Genomic DNA, 21,674 nt, shown 5'->3' with positions numbered 1-21,674 from the left:
TAGGCAGCCTTTACAACAAAAGAAGCGCTAAAAACATACATCTGTTACTTGTGCTATTAGGTGAGATAACTTGAGATACCATTTAAGATTTTTCTTCCTTTCTTTCCCTCAGCGGTCCCTGAAAGACTTAGAATGTATAAAAAAAACTTGCTTTAAAAGACTACCAAATTATGTCTGAGATAGCTAAACCAGAATTTTAAGCAACATATGGAGAGAAAACATGGTTGAGTTTGGGGGCTGGGAGTTTTAGTAAAGGAGAACTACAGAATTGTTTATGTTGACAAAGACCTTCAACTGTTAACCTGACCCATGAAGTCCCATTACTAAAATGTGTCCTTAGTGCCACATCTACAGGTCTCTTAGTCTTCGCCAGGGATGAAGACTCTACTGCTTCCCTAAGCAGCCTGTTCTGGTGCTTAGCCACCGTTTCCATGAAGAAAATCTTCCCAGTATCCAATCTCAGCCACCTCTGCTGTAACTTGAGACCACTTCCTTGTGTGATATCACTTTTCACTTCAGAAAAGAATCTGTTCAACTCACTGCAGTCTTGTTTCCCGGTGTTGCAGAGAGCAATGAGGTCTCCCCTCCTTTTCTCCAGAAAAGACAACCCCAGTTCCCTCAGCTGCCTCTTGTAGGTTTTGTTTTCCAGTTCTTTCAGCAGATTCGTTACTTTTCTCTGAGCTGGCTTGTGTTTAGATGACTGTTGTCTGTCATGCCCATCATTTTCTGCTGGGCAGCTTTCCAACTGGTCTTCCCCAAGCCTGCATCACTGCATGGGGCTGTTACCACCCGAGAGTAGTGCCTGGCTTTTACCCTAGTTGAATGCTGTATAGCCATATATACCATATAGCTGGGTGCAGCCTTGGTGCTGCCTAATCAGCTCCTTCCTATACTCCAGCACATGAAAACATGTGCCCAGCTTGACATTGTCTGCAGACTTACTGAGGGTTCTTTCTATCCTCCATCAAGTCATTGATAGAACCATTAAACAGAACTGGACCTAGTACTCAGTCCTAGGAAACACCACGGGCGGCCTGCCAACTGGATTTAACTCTTTTCACTTAGGCTCTTTAAGACTGGCTTCCCAACCTATTCTTTACCCAGTAGACGGTAAACAATCCAAGTTATTAATGGTCAATTTATCAAGAATATGTGAAGTGGAAAAGACCTAAGCAGTGACAGATAGCTTCCAAGGGCCAAGGTGGGTTTCATATTTAACAGTGGAAGCCTCATGTGGCGTTTGGAGGCTGGCTTATGATTGGATGTGGACAGTAGATCACTGAAGCCATCGTTTGACTGTGACCCGCAGGTATACTATTGAAACGGTGGTGCGCACAAGTTGCTACGGTGTGAGAATGTGGGCAGTGTGAGCTGTTTTTGTGAGAATTACTAGGCTGCTGTTGGCCTTGGATAATTGATTGAGAGGCTGTATAGATGTATGGTCTTCAACCAAGCTGAACATGGCCTAATAAAGGCATCTGTGGTGTTCACCAGATGTAGGAGTGCATAAGCTATAAGCCATAAATAATTTAAAATTGTACAGTTTTGAGGGAATTCGTGGAAGGTTTAAGATGCATCTTGCTGGATGTGTAAAGCTTTAACAGTTTTGCATTAATTCATTTTTTTTTCTTTTGGGAAGTAATATTTAGAATTTGTTTTTTACTCAATCATTTGCATTTCCTTTTCAATTCAGCAGAGTAAGGGCTTGCTTTTTTGTGCAGGGGCTTGTTAAAGAAGGGTATCAGAGAAGCAGTCGCACTGGGCTTTCGTTCTTTAGAAAGCTCAGTTCTTGGTATTTTTAGGGCAAAGCGTGGATGTGAAATCAATGTGACACTTGGATCTTGATCGTTGTGTGTCAGTGCATGGCTCCTCTGCTTTTGCAATTACTCCTTGCTACCATATCTAGAAGAAAGGATAAAGTATGACAGAAATTAGTTTAAAAAAAATAACTTTAAAAGAAAAATATATATATACATGCTAAGAAGGAAAATCTTTATCAACTGAAACCTTACTTTTTATTCTTCTTTGTGGGGTCTTATCGGCTTGAGATCTTTCACCATGTAAGTTATATTGGTGGTACTGTATTGGTTTCTATTATTGTTATGAGCAACTTAATTTTAGCTGAATTACAGACTGATTGGATGGATGTCAGAATATAATCTTACAGCATTTTACTGCCATGTCAGCATGTTTAATCTTGTATCAACCTAGAAAGGAGGCAGAATTTTTTTGTGGAGTGCAACACAGTAAATTCTGTGCTGTTTTGTTGGAAATCTTAACAAAACTTATCATAGAAAAAAGATTTTAAGTGGTGTGGCTTTCAAACAGTATTTTGTTTACTTATCACTGTTTCCTACTCTTTGAATTTTTTAATTCTCCCATTCTACTAGCAAATCTCAGCCAACTTTCAGTATGTGACCAGCAATCATTTTTACTTACGCCCCTTTCTGTTTTAACCCTTCTCTTCCTGCCTCTCAGCATGCAGGGATTCAAATAAATTCTGGGATTTTTTTTTTTCACCTGATAATAAGCGATCATATGTTTCTTTTCTAGGCCGAATTCATCAAGCTATGGTAACATCCCTGAATGAAGATAATGAAAGTGTAACTGTTGAGTGGATTGAAAATGGGGATACTAAGGGCAAAGAGGTAAACTTAATTATTTTAGAACCTCACTGTTTTTAAAAAAATGCATAGTCTCCATGAACGTTGCTTTGGAATTTGCAGTGGAAAGGAAGATAAAATGCCAAACTTCTTTTATTCAATGATTTTTGGCTACAGACTTTTGAATGGAAGCTTTTGGGCAAATATTGTTTTCTGTTGTGTTAAATTTCACTTCCTGATATCAGTGTCATAGCTTTCAAATAGTGTTTTTTATTTATAGATTTTGAACCCAACTACAAAGGCTGAGTTGTTAACCCCTTTTTACAAGTAGAAAAATCAGTTTTTTTGAGAAGGACTTGCAGTTCAGACAGGAAACTAGTGGGAGAAGTGGATTAGAATTGCATTTGTTTGTTTTATTGAGAAACTTAACTGCTACAAGGTTTATTTACGTAACTTATTTTTGGCAACAATTTTTCAGACTTCCATGCTTTATGAAGTGATGTCTTTCTGTGTGTCAGTTATGTTTTGTTATTCCTTCCTGGAAGTTTTGAATCTGCTTAGCCTGTTCAGGGTGAGATTTGGAGAAGCATCTTAGAGATAATTACACCTTACCAGTTGGATGAAAACCTACAAAACAAAAAAATATGAGAATGTTCTGTGACTTCATTACATGAGCTCATCCTTCTGGACACAAAGAATCCGTACAGTAATTAGATCTTTGAAAGTTCCAGCCTGGGGAAATGACAGTCTAGAAACAAAAACTATTTCAAAGCCTTTAGGAAGCTAAGTCTCAATGGATTCTGAATGAAGAATTCTGATGAAAATAACAGGGTAATATATTTAATATAACTTGAAGTTGCCTTTTATTTTTGGGGTAGTTGTAATTTGTCTCTTTTGCACTGTCTGAGAAATTTCAAATATCTAAGATTTTTTTAATGCTATAAAATACTGTGCAGCATAGAATACTCTTAGTTTTTGCAATAATGCTAGATACTTCTGTTATAATTTTATCCCACTATTGAATTCTGAATATCTTTTCACCGTTATTAATACATCTGTTTTCTAAAAGCTGTACATTTCAGCTAATATGACAACTAGCACTTCTGATTTTTATTTTTTTTTTTGGCAAATTTGAATTGAGACATTTCCAGTTATAGAATTATAAGACCTGTTGAGGAGTATTTTTGTTTATTTTGGGATATATTATGGGGTATGTATTGTTTATTCTCAAACGTAGCAGAAATGAACAAGATTATTTTGTTCTTGAACTCATAAATATTCTATTATTTTAAACAGATTGACTTGGAGAGCATATTTTCACTTAATCCAGATCTTGCACCTGATGAAGATATTGAACCTAACACAGAGACACAGCCTCTACCTGCTCCATCAGCCAAAGTAAACAAAATAGTTAAGGTTGGTAAAATCTATTCATACTGTAGTACAGAACTCATAAACATGTTGTTATGCTTGAATTTTTACATCTGACTTCTGTCCTTGGATCTACTCGTTGAATATGTTCCATTTTTCCCCATGGTGAATGAGGTTTTCTGAGAACTCGTTTGGCAGGGTTAGGAACTAATACTTACAGCTAGATATAGCTCAAGGAAAAGATTCATAAAAGGAGATTGTTTTGAAACAGTTTGTATAGTTCAAGCAGTCTCAATCCTAGGCTCTTCAGAGATAGATATGACAATAATCACCTCTCTGTTGTGTTGATGATGTTATTCTGGAAGCCTAGGTGAGGCTCCAGTTTATGTTTTAAATTATGAAGTGGTCAAATATCAGAGATTTCTGTCTTTATAGGGTCGACGGACTGTGGCACCTGTTAAGAATGACGCTCCTGCCAGAGATAATAGAGGTAAATATTGTATCTTTCCATTTCAGGGAAACAAACAATATGGAAATATTCTAATGTGGAGCTTTTCTGAGATTCTTTAATAGTGACAATGTAGAAGACATGGTGTATCATTCCTAGAATTAATCTTGTGTGTATTTAGGAATGGATGCTGTATGAACAATGTTTATGTGCAAGTTGAAGCAACATAGCATCGAGGAAGTTAAGGTGAATAAAATGAAGGTGCAGAAACTTGAAGTTCATTAACTGTGCTACATTAAATGATACATGGACTTTTACAAATGAAAACATCAGTTTGTTTCAATTTGATTGTTCCCATATACTACAAGTAGTGTGCTTAAAATTCTTTCAAGTTTTTAGCTCAGTTTTCTAAGTTAGTAGTGAAAAATCTGTAAAATCCACAAAAATACAACAGGAGGATTGATGAAATGAAGTATTAGATGAGTACAGATGCAACACATTCATAATATGGAAAGGAGTAGTTATTGCCTATTTTTTTTTTCATTTTCATGGCTGTTTTAAGCATAACTTACTTAATCTGGTGATGGTGATCACTCTTCCAAACATCAATTTTGTGTCATTAATTCAAACTTGACTCCATTTCATCTGTTTAAACTTATTTTTTAAGTGGGTTTGCATATCTTTCCAAGAGTTCAGACTCTTTTCAGGTGGACAATAGAAACCACTTCCTGCCTACTGCCTTTTGTCTTCAGCGGTGCAAACCGAATCAGAAATATCGTAAGGAGAAAATAGCTTTTCAATTATTATTTTCAAGGTAATATAGTCTATATTCGTGACATTTAGTTGATGGGCTCTCCTCACATCTGTACAAATTGTTATTTGTAGTAAATGCTCTTGTTTGGTGTGGAGTAACTCTGCAGCTTGCATTTCAGTAGGTATTGTGCATCTTACTATTTGCAGTGTACCTAAGGATTAGTTCTTTTCTTTTGTAATTAAGCTTTTCTTGGCATACTTTCTTGTTTAGTGGAATACATTCATAAAAAGTATGTATCTAGCTGTAAAGTAGATCATATTTGGAAGTGATCTGGGAGTTTTTGTCTGTTCCTTTTGAATCTGTTTCCACAGTTTTCTCTATGTTGTACAGTATTTTGGCTTTTGGAATGTCATCTCTAAGCTATTAATCAAAACTGTTACCTTCAATTTCATGCTCTTCTGGCAGAGTTCATTACTAGCATGTACAAGAAACTGCCAAGCTGAAGCAGAAGCACTTCAAGCACCTTTTCAACAAACAAAATATTCAACTCTACCGGAGAGGCTTTGCATGCTCACTACTCACACTGCATTCACTGGGAAGAGATAACATTGTGTCTTTAGAAAAGTGGCATTCTTATCACATATGGAATCAATGCAGAAATTTAGGTAGACGTACCCCTTTCAACTAGGTCTCAAAAAAGTTTATTTCTTCCACTTGTAAATTGAGCTGTGTTTGGCTGCCTTTCACTTGTATCCCTTTACTCCATCAAATACTGTAGGTTCAGTGAGGTGAGACTATTTTTTAATTTCTTAAGAGTGAAACTGTGGGTCCGTTTTCTTGTAATATAAATAAAATTACATCACTAAAGGATCATATATCTCCAAGTATATTCTTCATTCTATGTACATAATAGGTTTTGTAATAGAATATGTAATAATTTGCACAGGCAGCATAGGTACATCATAGTTTGTTGTGTTGGTGTATGAGAGAAAAATTTTCCTGTCATGTGAGGGGAAAAAAAACTGAGTAGGAATTGTAAGAAGGTCTCAGAAAAGCAGGTAGATAGAAGGGAGAAAAAAAGATTAAAAGTTGAAGGTGAAGCAAATGGTCAGCTTACATCTCTTTGATTGTTACAGAAATTAGGCAAAACAGTTATACATCACATTCCCTAGAAGTATTCAAGAAGTGTGTAGATATGGCACTGAGGACGTGGGTTAGTGGATAATATTGGTGAATGGTGGAGTAGGTGATCTGAGGATTTTTTCTGTTAATGATTCTATGATTCTATATTCATTAGAATTGAAAAAAAAATCTGCATACTGTCTTTAATAACGAACTTTCCATGTATGTATGTGTGCAAATCTCACTTCCCTCTAATTGTCAGTAAATTATATGTCAAAAGAGGACTAGTTTTATCATAATAAAATAATTCAAAATTGGGTTGATACATTATTAGTTAACATCTGGATCAGCTTTGTTCTTTTCTTTTGCAGTGGCTGGTTCTGCACGTGCACGGCCCACTCAGCTTCCTGAACAGTCATCTTCCTCACAACAGAATGGTACTGTTTCAGATATATCTCCAGTTCAAGCTGCAAAAAAGGAATTTGGACCCCCTTGTATGTAAACCGTATCTCAAGGATTCTTTCATCCTGGACATTACATGTAGATTCTCTTGGATTATGTGGCTGTTCATAAAGGACAAATGGTCTGTAGGCTTCCTTATGAAGCTTTTTCAGAGCACAGTGGCTAAACAAAAGTTCAGTTTTGCCATAATTGGAATTTATTTTTCTTTTATCTTTCGTTATCTTTTATCTTCACATAATGAATTTGTGGGTTTTTTATTGTTGTTTTTTGTTTTTGTCTTACATTTGTCTAGACTTTTTTTTTTAATTTGAACCAAGAGATCACATGTACTTGTCCAAATGTTTTTTAAGGATCACTTTCCTTATAATTTTATTTTTTTTTAATTACTGTTCCATTTCCCTTCATTTATTTGATAAATTTTAGACACTGAATTCCTGTAATTATCTTGTACTAACCCTGATTTAATTGAAAAGGTAGTAGATATAAATAAGTGTGTACTGGTTATTGATTAATTAATAGATTTGAAGTAGTAGTGTAATTACTAAACTCATGCAACACACTGAAAATATTTTAAATTATATCATTTTCTCCAAGCACGTAGAAAATCTAACTGTGTGAAGGAGGTTGAAAAATTGCAAGAGAAACGTGAAAAAAGAAGGCTACAGCAGCAGGAACTCAGAGAAAAAAGAGCTCAGGTTAGTATTTTTAGCCTAGATCATGCTTTTTTTCATTCATACATAATTTTTATGAACAGTGGTAATCCTGAAACTAAATGTTTTTTCTCCTGTATACAAATTTGATACATTATTTTGCATTGCATATTGTGCATATTTGCATTGTTCCAATAACTTGATATTTAGACAGTTTTCCCACTCTTTTTCATCCTACACAAATAATTGTGTGCAATTACTTATTTTCCCATATGTTATTTCATAATCAAGTGCTGATGATACCTATATCTTAAGGATAATGTGTTGATTAAAAACCATCAAGCTTTGGCTTGAGATACTTCAATGTTACGACAAATTGTTCTTTCTGATCTTTGACGCTTTGTCAGATAAGCTTTTGAGGTTCAATTTGATTTTTATTTATTTTTATTTTTATTTATTTATGTATTTATTACTTCTTTAAACTAGTCTATGGCTCTAAAGTTTAGCTTTTCATCATGCAGGCAGGTTGGGAATAAATTTTTAGAAACTTGCGTGAAAGAGATGAAGTTGCTAATCCTGTCAGGAAAAAGATCTCCTAATAATAAATTAATTTCTGTCATGGCAGTGTAAAAGGTTCAGCAAAAGTAGTAGTGTAATCTTGTTGGCAGGCTTGTGAGTATGTGTTAGTCTCTCTAAAGAGCAGTACTGATCTGCTGCTGACACAAGTACCACCACTGAGTAAGTAATTCACTTAGTTTATTTCATGCTTTAATAATGTCTTTGACTTCTGGCTGAGGAAGATCTGATTGTCTTGTTGATCTGTCTGTATCTTTCGTGCATTCTGTTGTGAAGTACAGTGATAATTAGGTAATCACTGTCTTCTAGTGGGTATGACTCTTAAGTGGAGTTAGAAGAATAATTACCTTTTTTCTGCAATATGTAATAGCCTTTTCAGAATTATAGCAGGAAATACTTAAGCTATAATACATTTTATATAGACTTACTCTGAGTGGTTTTAAGTGCGCTGTAATTAGGGTTAAGAACATAAAAGCATAGTCAACTTCTGATTACCAGGCCATAGTTTTGTCTAGGATGGGGATGACTGTTCCACAGATGCATAGACATCAGTTGGCTTTATTTCATCTTGTTAACACCAGTGCAGTGCTTTCTGAAAGTGCCTATAGTACTTCACTTATGTGTGATGAGCCATGCACAGTTCAGTAAAGCATGTGGACCAGAACTAGCTGAGTATGGCATCAGTAGGATGTCCTGAAACTGAAAATTGACAGGAAGGAGTACGTAAGGAATTCTGCAGCCTTCTCAGCTTAGATGTTCTGGCTGAACAAGGCTTAGGCTCCACGCACAAGTTCTTGTGTGTCTTTTTGCTGTGCTATTCATGGTTCCAGGTTTAGGGATGGGAGGCCATGTATCTGGATGTAGCATATTGTGGAACCTTGGGATTACTTTTACTTCTCAGAACTTCCAGGCATGTTGGAAAAGTTGACAGTGCATCCAAATTACTGTTAATTTGTTAATTCAGGACCAGTAATAGAATCAAACTTTAACTCACTCAAATCTGTTTGAAGCGGCCAGAGTACCTGCACTGTTTTGTGAAGCATAATAACGTGAATCATAGTTTACTCACTTCTTCACGGTATAGTCTTATGTCTCAGATTGACTATAGATACTAAGTTAATAGAAACACTGTAACTGTTTTCTTTCATGTTTAGTAAATTAGCTGCATCAGTTAATGTCTATTTTTCTTTATAATTAAATACAGAAGGTATTGAAACTTGTCAATGTTGGGGAAAAAATGTAAGAAATTCTTTTGCTTACTTTCATAGGATGTTGATGCTACAAACCCCAACTATGAAATTATGTGTATGATAAGAGATTTCAGGGGGAATTTGGATTATAGACCACTGACAACTGCTGATCCTGTAAGTACCCAGGCAATGTGGAAATGTTTTATATTTATTTTTTCTGAGTCTTTTTAATGTTTTCAGTATATGAATGTAGTTTTGTCTGTAAACATGAAAAATAAATAGCTTAGTATTAGTATTCTTTATAGCATGTGTTTGTTTTTTCTAGATTTTCCTGGGATACGAAGGAATGCACAGACAATACCCTTTTAGGTTCCTAGGAAAATCTCACTGAATGTGAAGATTTTTGATTACTTTATATATAGCTGAAATATTTGATAATGTTTGATTTTTTTTTCAAGCTGATAAAAGCCTTTGATTTGCATTTGAACTGCATTATCAGATTTTTGTGGTCTTTGTTCCAAATCAGTGATTGTAACAACTTCCACCAATAGTTTATCCAACCTATTACAGCTGGATTTGCTTACTATGGTGCAGTATGTACCAGGTACTCTACAGCATCACTATCTGCAAGTAATTTGGTTATTTTTGATGCATGGCTCTCCGTTCTAGTTTCTTGCAGGTACAATTGGCTTTTGCTGTTTATATGACTCACAGTCTTTGAAAAGTCTCTTCATTTAAAAATTGATTAATTCATAAATAGAAGTAAAATAATTTGTAACTGGAACTTAGATATAGTTCACTGAAAGATTCTTTCCTTTATAGATTGATGAGCACAGGATATGTGTTTGTGTGCGAAAACGACCACTCAACAGAAAAGGTATGACCTTTCAAGATTTTGCGAAATTCTTTCTCTGAAAAGCTTCTTCTGATTGTAGTGTCCTTTGTAGTGAAGAGATCTACAATACTGAAAATGAAACTGTTATACTAGAAAAAATGTTTGACAGACAATTCATAGATCTGTCACAGTGTGGATAAAGGGAGGGACAAAAGTAATTTAGCTGCCACCATTTTATGAGCTGGGAGTAGCCACAGAAATTGCAGGTTTTTTTACGTGGTTATCTATGGTGTGTTTAGTTGGTCTGGAAATTAATTCTGCTTTAATTTCTTGAGCATTCTTATATTGTGTTGGGATCACTTTTCTTTTAAGTTATCCTACAAGTAATCTCTTCATCAGTGAGCTACTCCATGGAAGTGTTTTTTTCCCCGTTTTTATACATGTTATTTTTTTTTTTTTATAAGCTCTTTCAAGTGGTCTTCAATAAAGCATTGAGGGAATTATTCAGGTGGTGCCTAATGTTGATGTTCCATGATATGTTGGACACCCAAGGGTATCCAGAAAATTTTCATAGAGCTAATGAAGCAGTATTTCTTATGCCTGTTTTAAATAAAGAGTATGAAAAGATCAAAGATAGTAGCATACAATGCACTGACGAGTGGAGAAAAAAAAAGTTTGTGTCCTTATTTCATGAAGAACACGTCAAACATACTACCTTTCCCTTTCCATGTTCTGTATTTTGGAATTCTGTAAGATGTTCAAATCAGGTCTGCCCATCATTCTATCAGCCTTGTACAGGTAAAATTATCACTATAGTCTTCAGGTATTCACAGCACAAATCATTTTGTGAATTGACCTTGCAGGAAGTAAATCTTCAGGTTGATACTTTATTTTAGTGAGGTATATTTGCAGTTGAGAAATGCATTATGGGTTTCATAGACAGTATTCCAAATTTTTGTCAGCAAGGAATGCAGGTTGTTAGAGCTGGGGGGGAGGTAAATGTCGAATTGCAAACAATTCTTAAGGAAGTAACAGCTTTTGACTGCTCTAGTAGAAAGGCTGTTTCTGTAAATAACTGACCTTCATATATTTGTTTTTACTGGTGTTTATTTCTTGTCTGTGATTACTGAAGAATAACTGCATTTTATTTTATTGCAATGCATTTAAAATTTTGATTACGTTATGACTTGAAAGTATTCTTGTATTGGCATGAAATGTCATGAAGTAGTAATCATTGTACTGTTTGATGAATGTGTTGTCTGATGAAAAGATTTCTATCTGATTGTGTAAAGCTACATCTAATTTTTGAATTACATGCCTTAAGGAATTTTATGTAGAATTGCAAGTAGGACAGATTAGTGATCCTGACTGAATACAAAGGATCTTGATTTTCATGCATATCATGGACCACTGGGCTCTCTATGTTTTGCTGACTCTTATCTCCCACAATAATTAGCCATAAATTGCATTTCTGCTTCTTCCTGGGAACTCACTGTTGAAATCACATCTAGATAGCTTTTGCTCTTTCCCATTGACAGAAAGCATCATTGGCATTTTCGGTTTCTGTTTACAAGGTAATTTACTATAGCATACTTTTTAAAACGTTTACTTACTGTAACATTTGGATTTAGAGAAAATGAAATTGCAAAAAGGAAAAATAAAGATGGTTCTTCTAAAGATGTTAATTTCTGTTTTGTATGCTGGACAGTCCAGTTAGTAGCTACAGTGTCCGGTTTCTCCAGAGAAGTTATTTATAAAAACTCACAGTGTATGGCAGTAAACTGCAGAAGAGTAAATAAACATTGGTAAAAGAACACAAATCCATAGAAAACATTATTATAGAATACACTATGAACCATAACTGATCTTTCTTTTTCTTCTCAACTTTTTAACACTTCTCATGAATTTCTCTCCACTGATTAGGTTTCCAAAATGAACTCTTACTTAGCAGGTTGCTATCCAGATTGCAGTCGTTTTCACTGATGTTACTAAGAAGTAGCTGTGTTATGTGAGATTTTATAGAACTGTAAACACCGGGGTGGAAAAAAGTGTTAGTAGATAAAAATCTGTATTTCACTTATTTTATAGAAACTTTAATGAAAGACCTTGATGTAATAACAATTCCTAGCAAAGACGTTGTGATGGTACATGAGCCAAAACAAAAGGTGGATTTAACAAGGTACCTAGAAAACCAAACTTTTCGTTTTGATTATGCCTTTGATGAAACGGCTCCGAATGAAATGGTTTACAGGTATGTCATATGCTTCTTTTTTGAGTCTTTTTTTCCTCATTTATTTACTGTGTCAGTAACTGTGGGCTTACTTTAACCCTTGACTCCTCTTTATTCTAACTTCTTTCACCTGTATAATTAGAATATAATTCTGCTTATGCTGAAGTTTTTGTCTTCAGTGTCACCTCTGTCTCTTGACCTTACTTCTGCTCTCAGTCCTTCTCCAAGCCCCACTTTGCTAAACTCTAGCCTGTATTGCCTGCCTTCTCAGACAGTGAATATTTTGTTTTCAACAACTTCATTGCTATCCATCTGTTTAGGCACTATTTTCTTATTAGTTAGTATGTGTGCAGCACCTGAGGCACAAGTCATTGCTACTACAAGAGCACTGCTAGATTTTTTCATGCTGCTGAGAATTCTGAGCTGATTTGTCCGTTGGAAGAAATTCAGCTGATGTAACACAGATCTATTTGGGAGCTAAATCATCTTGTTGAAAATGGCATAACTTTCTGATTTAAAAAAATAACAGCAACAAAGACAAATGCATGTGCATCCCCAAGGAATTTGGGTCTCCTTTTTTTTTTTTCATTTGGTCTTCTGTTTTAGTTTCCCAGTTGGCACAGAATAATGCTCAGAATGCTTTGAAAAACCTTATCAGAAGGTGCTACTTGCATTGTACCATTCAGTGAATGGATTAGATACAGTAGTAAGCAAGGTGCATGGTAGGTGCTAATTTTGGTATGCAGTTTGAATATTGTGAATCTTTTTGTGAGGAATGTTGATATTAAAAAGGCGTTCGTTAAGATAACTTTCTGAATGTTTGGAGAGTGCTTCACATTACCTTAAAGAGAAGTTTTAGTGCTTATTTTTAATCCAGCAGTCAGGAAGTGAAAGTTAGCGTGATATCCTGATTCAGTGCTGTGGGTGGAGAGGAAAAAGTACACAGCAAAAGATGTGTTGAAACGTGTTGAAAATGAAAATTTGTTTTATTCTTGATAGGTGGAAGAGGATAGCAAAAGGCAAGCCCTTTTGGATGTTAGTGTAGCATTAGCACAGTGTGGAGGTTTCACACTAAGGTTTGTCTTTTGGTGACATCTTCTCTTGACGCACAAGGCCTGTGGGAGTGCCACCTAGTTGATGATGAGCTTATTGCAACAGTATTTCTCCTGCTTAACAACAGTTCTTTAATTTCCATACTTCTTGTTGTTCCTCATGTATCTTTGAGAGTGTACTTTTAGCTGTAAAAGACGTTTTGTCATACAGCATCATCATATTTTTGTATCTAATTTCTTCTGAGTAATTTTCATTAGTTACCTAGTAGTGTTACTATGAGAAAATATTCGAAGATGTTTGTATTAATACTGAAATGGTATATCTCTGGCCTAGGTAGTAGATCAGGATACTTTTTTTTCCTTCAGACAGTGTGGCATTGATTATTACTTGAAGAATAGCTTTCTTCCAGGTCTCTAGCATAATTTAAGAGCAAAATATCGTAGTGTACTCCCACAGTGGGGAAGAAAAGTAATGTGGTTACTCCTGTTTTCTCTGGTGCTAAAATTACTTTATTTCTATACTGAAAAACATTTTTCAATTTGTCAGGGAGAAATCTCTTACTTTTCTTTTGGTATTTTAGTGTAAGCTGTATTTGAAGTGTTTTTGATGCCTTAAGCCACAAAACTGAGTTGCAGTTTTCCTTTAAAAACGCTTACTAGTTTGAATGGTATGTGTTTTGAATTTTTAAAGGAGAATCAGAATTTGTATTTTTGTAAGATCAATATTACAAGTTGAGATTCTAGGTGAGGGAAAGTTTTTGGCTTGGTGGTAATTTAGGTTGTATAATGCTTTATGAAATCTTTTCTAGGCACGATTGTGTTTTGCCTTATTTTAAAAAAATAATATTAACTTCCTTTTTTTTATAAGTAAAAATAAATAATTTTAAATTCAACTAAACAGAGATAATGGAGTATGCTTTTTGGGAGGATAGAATCATAGAATTGCTCAGGTTGGAAAAGACCTTAAAGATCATCAAGCCCAACCACAAACTAACCAAACTGCGCTAATTCTGACAACCCTCCGTTAAATCATGTCCCTGGGCACCACATCCAAACAGGTTTTAAACACATTTGGGAATGGTGACTCAACCGTAGGTTTCTTGAAATTTGTATTTAGAGTATACAAAGAGCAAACAGATAAGAAAATATCTGGTTGGTGACATAGGCAGTACATGCTTGGAAGGAGATAAGACTAAGGCTAATCAGGTATCTTTAGGTATGTTTTTGATGAAAATTAGTGACTGTGAAATGCTTGTCTGCTGAACAGGTTGATCTTACCTGTTCACTCATAGTAATTTATTTGTTTATCCCGAAGTAGAATGAAAGGAGCTCCTCAGTGTTTCTATAAGCAGTCATTCCTGTTTCTGTCACTAAACTTAGTGTAAACACCTTAAAGTTTAGAGTCTTACCATTATTTTTTTAGTACAAGTAATGCTCTATTAGGTTACCCTTTGCTTTTTCAAGATTTTATTGAAGTAACTCTGTAAAGCACCTAGAGGCAGTAACAGTGTGTGTTTTGTTTCTATTCTGATGAACTTAGTTACATCTCTTCTTAAGCCTTTTTTCAGCATACATAACTTCTCAAGATATTAAGAATCACAATGTTGTTTTTACTACATATCTTAATAAGTAAACTTAGGAAAAGAAAAAAAAATTAAACATTTTTTATATTGGCAAAACCTAAGTATTTTTCTGTTTTACTGTTCTATTACATATCTTCTAATACTGTCTCTGTCAGAAATTTTAGGGAGCTACAAACTCCATGTAGTAACCTTTGCTGTGTTGCATTATTAAAACAAGGTTTTTTTTTTTTTTTTCCTGAGGGTTTGAAGAAGGTTAACAGTGTTGTAGAAAAAATAGGAGATGCTCTTTAGCTATTGTATAATTTCTTAAGGATATTTTAATGTGTTAGAACTCCGTTAGCCTCTTTAGTTCAGTAATTAATTCGGAGATATTCTTTGCCTTCTCACGGCACAGAACCAGTTTTATCACTTCTTGCCTTAAAGTGTATATCGTCCCTGTGGTAGTGGAATCTTAAAGTATTTTTGTTTCTTATGGGTTTTTTGTTTGTTTATTTGTTTGTTTGTTCTGTTTTTTTTTTTCCTTCATTCTAGGTTTACAGCTCGACCATTAGTAGAGACCATATTTGAAAGGGGAATGGCCACTTGTTTTGCATATGGGCAAACAGGCAGTGGAAAAACCCATGTAAGTATTTCTTCTATTTGTAAGCAATAATCTTTTGTTTTTATGTACAGTGCACTTTACTAAATTCTGTGGATGACAGAGATCTAAGTTCTGTGATTTTTATCATGTTCATTTTGGTGTTTGATTTTCTTATTTTTTATATATAGACTATGGGTGGTGACTTTTCAGGAAAGAACCAAGATTGTTCAAAAGGAATATATGCACTTGCAGGTGAGTCTTTTATGGTCTTTTGGCTTTTCACAAGCAAGTTGATATCAGTGTGTTGTCTTATATTTTCTACAGTGTTTTGTACAAGCATTAGAGTGTGTATTTTATATTACAGTGAGACTTCAGAAACATCAGAACTTGTTCCTAGATCTGTAGTCTTTACATGGCCAGATAAGTGTATAAATAGAGTGTTTCAAAAATAAAATAAAGATTATGGTTGAGTTTACTACTTGGGGCCTTCAGCATTTTCCATTGTAATCCGGCAGTATAAACTGTAGTGACTTAAACTTGGTTGATTTATCATATCTTCTTTATTCTCAAATTATGAGAAATGCTGGCTATTATGTAATAATGAGTGTTAAATGAAAATGTGTAACTAAATTTTGGTTTATTTGGGTAATATATTTGTAGCTCGAGACGTCTTTTTAATGCTAAAGAAACCAAACTATAAGAAGCTAGAACTTCAAGTATATGCAACATTTTTTGAGATCTACAGTGGTAAGGTAAGGAAGTACTTCTTCATAGCAAGATTGTGAGATTGTTATGTAATTATCGGGATTTTATCATCTGAATGCTTTATTTCAAATAATTATGTATACTTCTCTTCCAAACATTATGCTATGGATTTGAAACAGATGTCTTTTAAGATTAATTCCTCTCCTACTGTTCTATTTTTCTCCCCCTCTTTCCATAAGGTTTTTGACTTGTTGAACAGGAAGACAAAATTAAGAGTGTTAGAAGATGGTAAACAGCAAGTCCAGGTGGTGGGATTACAGGAACGAGAAGTCAAATGTGTTGAAGATGTTCTTAAGCTTATTGAAATAGGCAACAGCTGCAGGTATCTTCCGTAGCTTCCACTACTTACTATTTTTCATAGTAAATTAATGAATTAGAACACCTCTTGTTATTTTCTGTCTCTGCATAGGCTTTTTAATAGGCAGTTGGTTTTCTGAAAATATTGACTGCAAGGAGTAAGCCTACCTGCCTTTTAGTATGAAGATAGAGTTTCTCTGCCTCTTAGAGACATGGAAGAACAGACTTTTCTACAGTATATGAACTGCTTGCATTTATGTAACCAGCTTACTGACTTAAATTCACATTGTTTGAAATCTGGAATACTGCCAGATTCTTCAGATCTAAGAGGCCTTTATATGAACCGACAGAGGTTAAGCATAAAGTTTTTTTCTTTCTTAAAATATAACTTCACTGTTTTTAAAATTAGTCTTTCACATGGACTGCTGCTTCATGAAATAAAAAATGTCATTGGCAATTTTACATGTAAGCTCTCTTGTTCTCTAGAATAAATAAGTCTTTTATTCTTGCTTTTAAGATGAAGGTAAAATACTAAAAATCTTCAATTTCTTTATAATGCTGGAGAGAGAGATGTAACTGTATCATGTGCACCAGATTATTAGGATTATATCTCTAGTGTCTGTCAGCATGTTAGACATACTGCCACTGTAGGTAAGAAGAAACAGGACTCTGCATTGAAAGCATGTAGGTTATTCTGAAAGTAACACTTCATATTTATTTCCATGGAAACTACAACAGATACAGAGAGCCTAATAATGCTACTTGATAGAGCAAATTCTCAGCTACAAAACACTGTTTTCCAGCATAATCACCACCACTAGTTATGCATTCTTTGCCAGTGATGAACAAGAGCCTAAAGGCTGCACTCATAAAAATCTGCATGGCCATCTGGAACATGGCTTGTCTTTCACATTGCTGTTGCCACTGCTGAAACGTACCACCCACCATCTCACTGTGCTCACATCCACTGTTTGATCTCCAGCAACGTTCAGCAAAGGTCGGTGAATGTCAACCTTTTTTTCCACATGGAGGAAATTGATGACACACCTTTGATTCATCTGCACTTCCATGTTGTATGGCATTTTGTCAGACTGCCCCTGTGCTGCTATCTGTAACACGGCAACAAAATCTAATAGAATATTGATGAAAGGTTCAACCTCTACTGCCATACCACCGACATCTGCCCCTGATGTTGTGGGCTAACAGAATAAAATAAGAGGCACTGTTTTCAGAACAGCCTTCATACATGTATTGTGTACGTGTTTATCGTGTATGTCCTTCACATCTTTGTATGTTCCCTTCTTTTCTCCTTTTGTTCAAAGGACATCTGGTCAGACATCTGCAAATGCACACTCATCTCGAAGCCATGCAGTGTTTCAGATCATTCTCCGAAGGAAAGGGAAATTGCATGGTAAATTTTCTTTGATAGATTTGGCTGGAAATGAAAGAGGAGCTGATACTTCCAGTGCAGACAGACAGACGCGGCTGGAAGGAGCTGAAATTAACAAGAGCCTTTTAGCACTCAAGGTAACTGAAATGTTTCCATTGCATTTGAGTAGATGGAAGCTTTCTACATAAAATAGAAATTACCATTAAAACAAGTGTTTTTTTCAGACTTTGCTTGTCTGTGCTGTCTACTGGTGTGACAGGTAAAATAATGCATTGTTTTTTTTTCCTCTGAATGCCTGAAGGAACACCTGTTCATTACCAAATAGAAACATTGCAGAAACCTGTACTATCACTTTTCATGTAGTTTAAAATAAAAACAAGCAACCAAAACTACCTTGAATTTTGAAGACTTTTCCAACATATGTCTAAAATGGAATAAGATGTGAAGAGTTAACTTACTTTGTCGCTTAAGTTCTGAAATACTTACTGGAAATATTCCTGCTTGTCTCAGTATTTGTGTGTCTGTGTGTGTATGTATATTTTTTTAAATGAAAGTATAAAATGACATTGTTCACTGCTGTTAATTAATTCACTAAGGAGGAAAACACCACAGCAGGAGTATATGCAGCAAGAGCTAACAAATTAATTAATTCTTTAACAGTGAGACCTGTTTTTTGGCTATTCTCCATAGCAAACTATGTGATACAGTTACAGATTTTCATACATTAATCCAGAACTCATCAATAAATGTTGCTTAAATACTCAAATATGTTTTTTTCTTCTGCTTTGTAATCTTCTGAAGAGATTCAGTCTAAATAAAAAAAATGTGTTTTTTTTGCTTCTAAACAAATTTTGCAAAGCACAGAATTATAGTTTGTAATGACATAATATGGCATGTGTGGCATGTTGAAAAACTGGAAGCAACAATTTCAAAACTGGCCTGTTTTGGTGTAGCATCAAAATAAATAAAGCAGGCAGCACTGTGTTGATTTTTATCACTTTTTTTTCCAAATTGTTATTGAATATTGAATCCATTGTTATTGAATAAAATTGCTTTGTTTTCCTTTTACTTAAGAAATTCATAAAATAAGCAATTAACTTCAGTTAGCTTACCCATACAACATAATTATTTTTCATACAATTCATCTATTTATGGTGAAAAATCATGCTGCTGCTGTACTGGTGATTGAAATCTAGTTTATATACAGAAAGGAAAAACAAAAAGTCTTGCAAAAGTCTTAACAGTGATATAATAAGATACAACTGTTTGACACTGATATTATAATTTTCCATTTTTCATCTGTTTCAAAAAATGTTGCGTAGTTTGTTTCATTCTTTTTCAACACTCTTAAAGTTATTTTGAAGGTCATATTAAACTGATGTGTATCCAAGATTTGCTGTTCACATGTGTGATGATCCAGCATGTTCAGAGTTGATACAGAAGGTTATTTCTTGAATGTCTCTATGTGGAAGTAGTGTTGTCATTTCTTTGTTTGGTTTTCTGAGCTATGATGGAAAGAAAAACAATCTAAAAACTATTTATGTAAACATTAATTATCTATTTCAGTTTAAAAGCTGGGGAAGTCCTGCTATAATTCTTACATAGTTAAGGAGACAATACAGTTTTGTGGTTTTTTTTTTTTTTTTTCTCAATAGAAAGTTAAATGAAAATCACTCTAATTAATTATTATAGCTTAATTCACTTATGAGTGCTGTACCAGTAGTTCAGCATACATATTTGTTACTTTCTGATCTGTTTTTTCCTTATCCAAATATAGTAGTAACATACAAAATAATTAAAAGATTTCAATGGATGCATTACCTTTCTTACCGAAACCTTTTTAAGCATTTACATGTGAGCTTCAGTCTTTCTGTTTACCTGAGCTGTGTCCATTCTACCAAATTATACTCATGAGGTTTTTTTTTAATTATTTGTGAAAGCCAACTTGCCATTGTGTCTGTTCTGTATCTTGGTAGTACTAGATGGAATCCTTTTTTTTTTAGTTCTGTTATTTGCTGTTTCACAGTTGCAATGCTTTCTTGGACTGTTATCCCATGGTTTCTAGTATTGGTTTTAGAAAAAGTTCAGAATTCTTGTATAAGGAGTAATTTTTTAGCAGGTGTTTGAACTCTGATTGGAGAGAAATGATGATTAGATTATAAGAGTGGTGGCTTGCACTGTTGTACATAGTTGTTGCTATGACTTTTATAGTAATTTCTTAATATTTGCTTCTGCACTATATTTCTCACTTGAACTTCCAGAAAGTTGCAGATATTTGTTTAGCCTCATACTCTTATAAGCAAGAGAAAAAACGTTATGACTATTTTTTCACATGAGAAATATTTTAAAGCAGAATACGGTATATATTTTGAAGTATCCTTCTAACTTCTACTAGCTCAGTATGAAGTTATACTTGCTATGCTTGTGACCTGTGAAAGCCTTTATACATCTTGGGCTGTGCTGTTTTCATCTGATCAGTAAAGAAGGTCAGCAGCAGAGTCAGAATCATAGCTATTGCTTTTAATTGAGAAGAGTTAATGCGGCACCATCCAGACTTCTGCTGATGGAGGCTCTAGGTCATTCAGGCTTTTATAGCTGGTAGTCAGATATGGTTGTTAGCCTGGAGGCTTAACAGCAAGACTGTATTTGTTGTTGGATGTGTACATGTAGAAGTTTTGGATCATATTCAGGAAATTCTTTAGATTCATAGCTTCGTTTTAGGGTTCTGCCTCTCTACTGAACTTGAGGAGGGGTAAAAACTGTAACACTTCTTGAATCAAAACTTTAAGGGTAAACTTTAATGATATCTTAGAGAACAACAAATTAGTATAACATTAATTATCTGATTTTTTTTTTTAATTGCATTTTTATTATGTGTTTTTCTTATCATGGGTTGAATAAATACAAACCTCTTTGTTTCTACAGGAGTGCATTAGAGCCTTAGGCCGAAATAAACCTCATACGCCATTCAGAGCAAGTAAACTTACTCAGGTGCTAAGAGATTCGTTCATTGGAGAAAACTCCCGTACCTGTATGGTAAGTTTGTTTAGTTAAATGTACGTATTAACGATTTCATAGAGAAAAGCTACTAATACAGGATATTGTGTTTAGAACTTGTCATTTGCTGCTGGCAATCTGTTGCATTTAATCTTATAAGACTAAGAAATCAAGAAAATAAACTATTATATTTGGAGGGACGCTTCCAAGCAGAGATATTTCAGGTAACTCGTTCCCCCCTCTTACTGCTTGTTCTACTTTTCTAGCTAGGGACCTAGCTAGAGTGTTGTTCTAGCTGGAGTGATGTTTCTGTTGGTGGAGGTTTCTTTTTAATGATGTCTTAATTGTTTAAGAGTATTCTTTGTTGAATGAGAATATTGAAAAAGTAATGTAAGCTGGAAGTATTCTGATGAGTTATGGCCTTTAAATGATGAAGGTAAATTTAGAGTTGGTATCGCAGGCATCAGAGTGTATTCTAGGCTGTTGGAGGTGGGAATAGTTGGGCTGTGTGGGATGAGTAGTTGTATATTTTGTGTGTATTTGCATTGGACTGCAAAACAGAAGTCTGTTGAGGAGTGGAAAGGACAGATGAAGGCATTTATGTTTAGTGGTTTTATTTGTGCCTCCATAACATTCTACCCTGATGGAAATGCAAGCTCTCTGCAACAAATAGTGGCTATTAGGCTTGTTTGTGATGGTCACTTTTCAGACTTCTTGGAATCAATTTAAATGCTACAGAAGTCTGCAGACCACAGCATGGAAACGACAG

The 21,674-nt window shown here is 34.7% G+C and overlaps 1 protein-coding gene across 3 annotated transcripts in view; it reads left to right on the top strand.

The window, feature by feature from the left end:
• Positions 1-21,674, top strand: part of KIF2A (kinesin family member 2A) — a 52,469-nt gene that overhangs the window by 17,994 nt on the left and 12,801 nt on the right. For 2 of the 3 annotated variants that reach the window (XM_042875326.1, XM_042875324.1), the window contains exons 2-15: positions 2,554-2,648; positions 3,900-4,019; positions 4,410-4,464; positions 6,670-6,792; positions 7,355-7,455; positions 9,255-9,350; positions 9,999-10,053; positions 12,100-12,262; positions 15,408-15,498; positions 15,645-15,708; positions 16,117-16,208; positions 16,401-16,543; positions 17,841-18,045; positions 20,834-20,944. In XM_042875326.1, coding sequence (XP_042731260.1) covers positions 2,554-2,648; positions 3,900-4,019; positions 4,410-4,464; positions 6,670-6,792; positions 7,355-7,455; positions 9,255-9,350; positions 9,999-10,053; positions 12,100-12,262; positions 15,408-15,498; positions 15,645-15,708; positions 16,117-16,208; positions 16,401-16,543; positions 17,841-18,045; positions 20,834-20,944 — 1,514 coding nt within the window. The remainder of the gene's footprint in view (positions 1-2,553; positions 2,649-3,899; positions 4,020-4,409; positions 4,465-6,669; positions 6,793-7,354; positions 7,456-9,254; positions 9,351-9,998; positions 10,054-12,099; positions 12,263-15,407; positions 15,499-15,644; positions 15,709-16,116; positions 16,209-16,400; positions 16,544-17,840; positions 18,046-20,833; positions 20,945-21,674) is intronic. The other variant, XM_042875325.1, reaches the window with a different exon arrangement.

This window comes from Lagopus leucura, unplaced genomic scaffold, assembly GCF_019238085.1.
Source record: "Lagopus leucura isolate 7727_CA_CO unplaced genomic scaffold, USGS_WTPT01 Super-Scaffold_100014, whole genome shotgun sequence".
NCBI classification, from domain to species: Eukaryota; Metazoa; Chordata; class Aves; order Galliformes; family Phasianidae; genus Lagopus; species Lagopus leucura.
This window is presented reverse-complemented; position numbering and strand designations above follow the sequence as displayed.